Consider the following 3373-nt stretch of genomic DNA (forward strand, 5'->3'; position numbering starts at 1 on the left):
AATAAAAAAAGTTATCACTTTTATGCCATTGTTTTTAACCTTCATACTTGAGAGGTCAATTGATATAAATCATTTTTAGTTCAAATAATGAAAACGCAATGTATTAGTTTCGTTACAATTAAATATACCCATAGTTGTTATTACTATTATTATTATTATTATTATTATTATTATTATTATTATTATTACTTGCTAAGCTACAACCCTAGTTGGAAAAGCAGCAAGCTTCACAGTGAAAATACCCCAGTGAGGAAAAGAAACTAGGAAAAATAAAATATTTTAAGAACTGTAATATTAAAATAAACCTTTCCTATATAAGCTATAAAAATTTTTACAAAAAAAGAGGAATAAAAATTATATAGAATAGTGTGCCCGAATGTACCTTCAAGCATGAGAACTCTATCCCAAGACAGTTGAAAACCATAGTACAGAGGCTATGGCACTACCCAAGACTAAAGAGCAATGGTTTGATTTTGGAGTGCCCTCCTCCTAGAAGAGCTGATTACCATAACTAAAGTCTCTCTTCTACCCTTACCAAGAGGATAGTAGCCACTGAACAATTACAGAGTAGTAGTTAACCCCTTGGGGGAAGAAAAATTGTTCGGTAATCTCAGTGTTGTCAGGTGTATGAGGGCAGAGGAGAATCTGTAAAGAATCGGCCATACTATTCGGTGTATGTGTAGGCAAAGGGAAAGTGAGCCGTAAGCAGTGAGAAGGGTCCAATGTAAGTGTTGTCTGTCCACCCCATAACTCTCGAGTGATTGTATCTCAACGGATGGCTGGTGCTCTGGCCAACCTACTACATAACAAGATTTTAGCAAGTGTATCTTGAGAAACTCTTGGAACAAGATTACCAAAAACAATTAACTTGAACAATTACTCTGACTCCGTCGTGTCCTCAGTGGAATTGTGTTCTCGTCTTTATCCTGAGAAATGATGGCGTTGATGTCTGTCATCACGAAATTCATTTGAGGACGGAAATGAGAAACATATTTCCGATGAGTTAGTTTTCCTTTCAAGACTGAATTATGAAGTGACGGTAAACTTAGGTGGAATGTGGTGACGAATTATATTAGATTTTTATATATTAATGTTTCTTGACTATGCTCTTTGGTGTAATTGGGTTAATGTTTTAACAATCTTACGAGCAGTTATTTTTACTGGGCCGTTCAAGTAGAAAGATTTAAAGTTAATTGTAAAATTATTACCCAGGAAAGATCTGGAAACCTTGGCATGAAAAGCCAACCAAAAATGTGAAATATGCCAAATATAATTTAATAATAAGATCAGTACAGAACAGCTAAACGTCATTAGATATCTTTGAAACGAAAAAATAAAATATATATATATAAAAAAAGGGAAATTCCTAAGAAAAACGAGGAGGAGAAAGCATTCATACAAAATAGCTAAAAAAATCCACTTCCCGACTCTTGGTAGATGCGTGATTTGTTTTTGTAAAAGTCGAAGTGATGAGCAAACTAAAAGACGTAACCCGGCCATTACCGAAATAGCAATATTGAGACATAAAAGTGTGTCTTTCAATGGAATCTACAGTATAGATTAGCCTCTTGAAAAAGGGAGGCTTTTGTATATAAAAACTTTGATAGAATCACAAATCGGGTGTACAAACTGAAAGGAAAGATCACTGAACCGACAAATATCTTAGGCTTCACAAAGTAATTGATTGATTTGAGTAATCTAAGAGCTCGCTCTCTCTCTCTCTCTCTCTCTCTCTCTCTCTCTCTCTCTCTCTCTCTCACAGAATATGGTACTTGCTCTGAAAAGGATTGTAGTACCCACTTACATTAAACGTTTTTTAACAATAAAAGGTTTGGAAATGGTTATTCATTCTACGAGCTGGCCTTAATTTATTCATGTATAGAACATTTTTGTCAGCTTTAAGAGTTAAGTATTAAGGGAGATGCAGCCATGTATAATTCGTTTCTCTATTAACTTGAATGGATGGCATTTATATATATATATATATATATATATATATATATATTGTGTGTGTATGTGTGTGTGTTTGTGTGTGTTTGTGTGCGTGTATGGGTTTTTATACATACATAATGTTTGCATATACATGCATATATTTATGTATATATATGTATGCATGTCTATATGTTTATATTAGTATGTATGTATGTATGTATGTGTTTATAGTTCAGATAAAAAGGGAACCCTATTTCATATGAACAAAGTGATAATCCAATTTCGATTAGTGGTGAACTTCACGGCAACCTTTTCCCTACAAATGCTGATAGAAAAAGCGCACAAACGTTAACAGGTTACCGCATATCTTAAAAATCAAATCCCATTATATATTTCATTATATATGACGCTACTCAGTAAAATTTAATTGTTAATCGCATTGAATCGTAGGCCAAGTTTAGAAGAGTTAATTTTGTAAATAAACTAGCTTGGATATTTAGAATAGCTCCCAGAGTACTTTGAAAAGATTTGAAAGTATTTGCTAGGGTAAGAGAAAAACATTGAAAGTTAAAGAACATTATTTTTTGAGTTTCAATAGAGTATTTCCAGCACCACCACAGATATGCAATACTTTGACTCCTACACACAAAATTTCATTAAATCTCTAAAAACATGATCTCATACCTATGTTCCCCCAAAACTGAACGCCTTTTTGTATAAGTAAACAATGCCCGGTATTATATAATCCGATTCTTTTGCTCTGCATGAAAGAAAGTTTGAATATAAAAAAGGAGAAATATTTTCACTTAGAACCAAATAAAGTAAATAGTTAATGTGAGACTCTTTAGGAATGATATTATCAGAATGCAATCATTGTCGAATTAAAGCGTGTGTTTAAACTTAGTAGCAGTTTGCATTAGATAGCTTTAAAGAAATTGTGCTTCATTGATAGAACCATACGAACATTTGGAAGTATTTTCTGTTCTCCGCTGACAATATTTCAATACCCTTTCTATTTTGTTGAAAAATCGGGAGGAAAAAAATATCAAGGGAATCCTTGGATTAGAGAAAGAACTAGGGGTTCAAAGAGATTTATTCAATTTTACAATTCTGCATCAGTTTTAGATACACAATGCTACTTTTATTCTCATCTAATAGAATTAAAATCTCTCTAAATAATCCTCCTTGAGCCTTAAACCCAACCCTGGAAAACGGCCATGAGAGTCAAAATTGTCAGTCTTTTGTCACGGAGAATTATAAAGAATATATGAAGTAATGCATGGTGCTATTGCAAAATATCTTTTAAATTCCCCTCAGTATTCAATATTAGACTCTCTCGTTTTATGAGGGCCAGTATTTATGACAGAAAATTACCATAAAAACAGAAATTCAAAATCATGAAGTGAATGAATAAAGGGTACCTGACACTTGCACGCATTCG

The 3373-nt window shown here is 33.0% G+C and overlaps 1 protein-coding gene across 1 annotated transcript in view; it reads right to left on the reverse strand.

Annotated features, from left to right (window-relative positions):
- LOC137639681 (protein FAM200A-like) overlaps positions 1-956 on the reverse strand; it is a 23703-nt gene extending 22747 nt beyond the window's left edge. Inside the window, exon 1 of the mRNA XM_068371930.1 lies at positions 881-956. Within this exon, the coding sequence (XP_068228031.1) occupies positions 881-956 (76 nt within the window). The remainder of the gene's footprint in view (positions 1-880) is intronic.
- Positions 957-3373: the final 2417 nt, after the last annotated feature.

Source organism: Palaemon carinicauda, chromosome 4 (assembly GCF_036898095.1).
Source record: "Palaemon carinicauda isolate YSFRI2023 chromosome 4, ASM3689809v2, whole genome shotgun sequence".
NCBI classification, from domain to species: domain Eukaryota; kingdom Metazoa; phylum Arthropoda; class Malacostraca; order Decapoda; family Palaemonidae; genus Palaemon; species Palaemon carinicauda.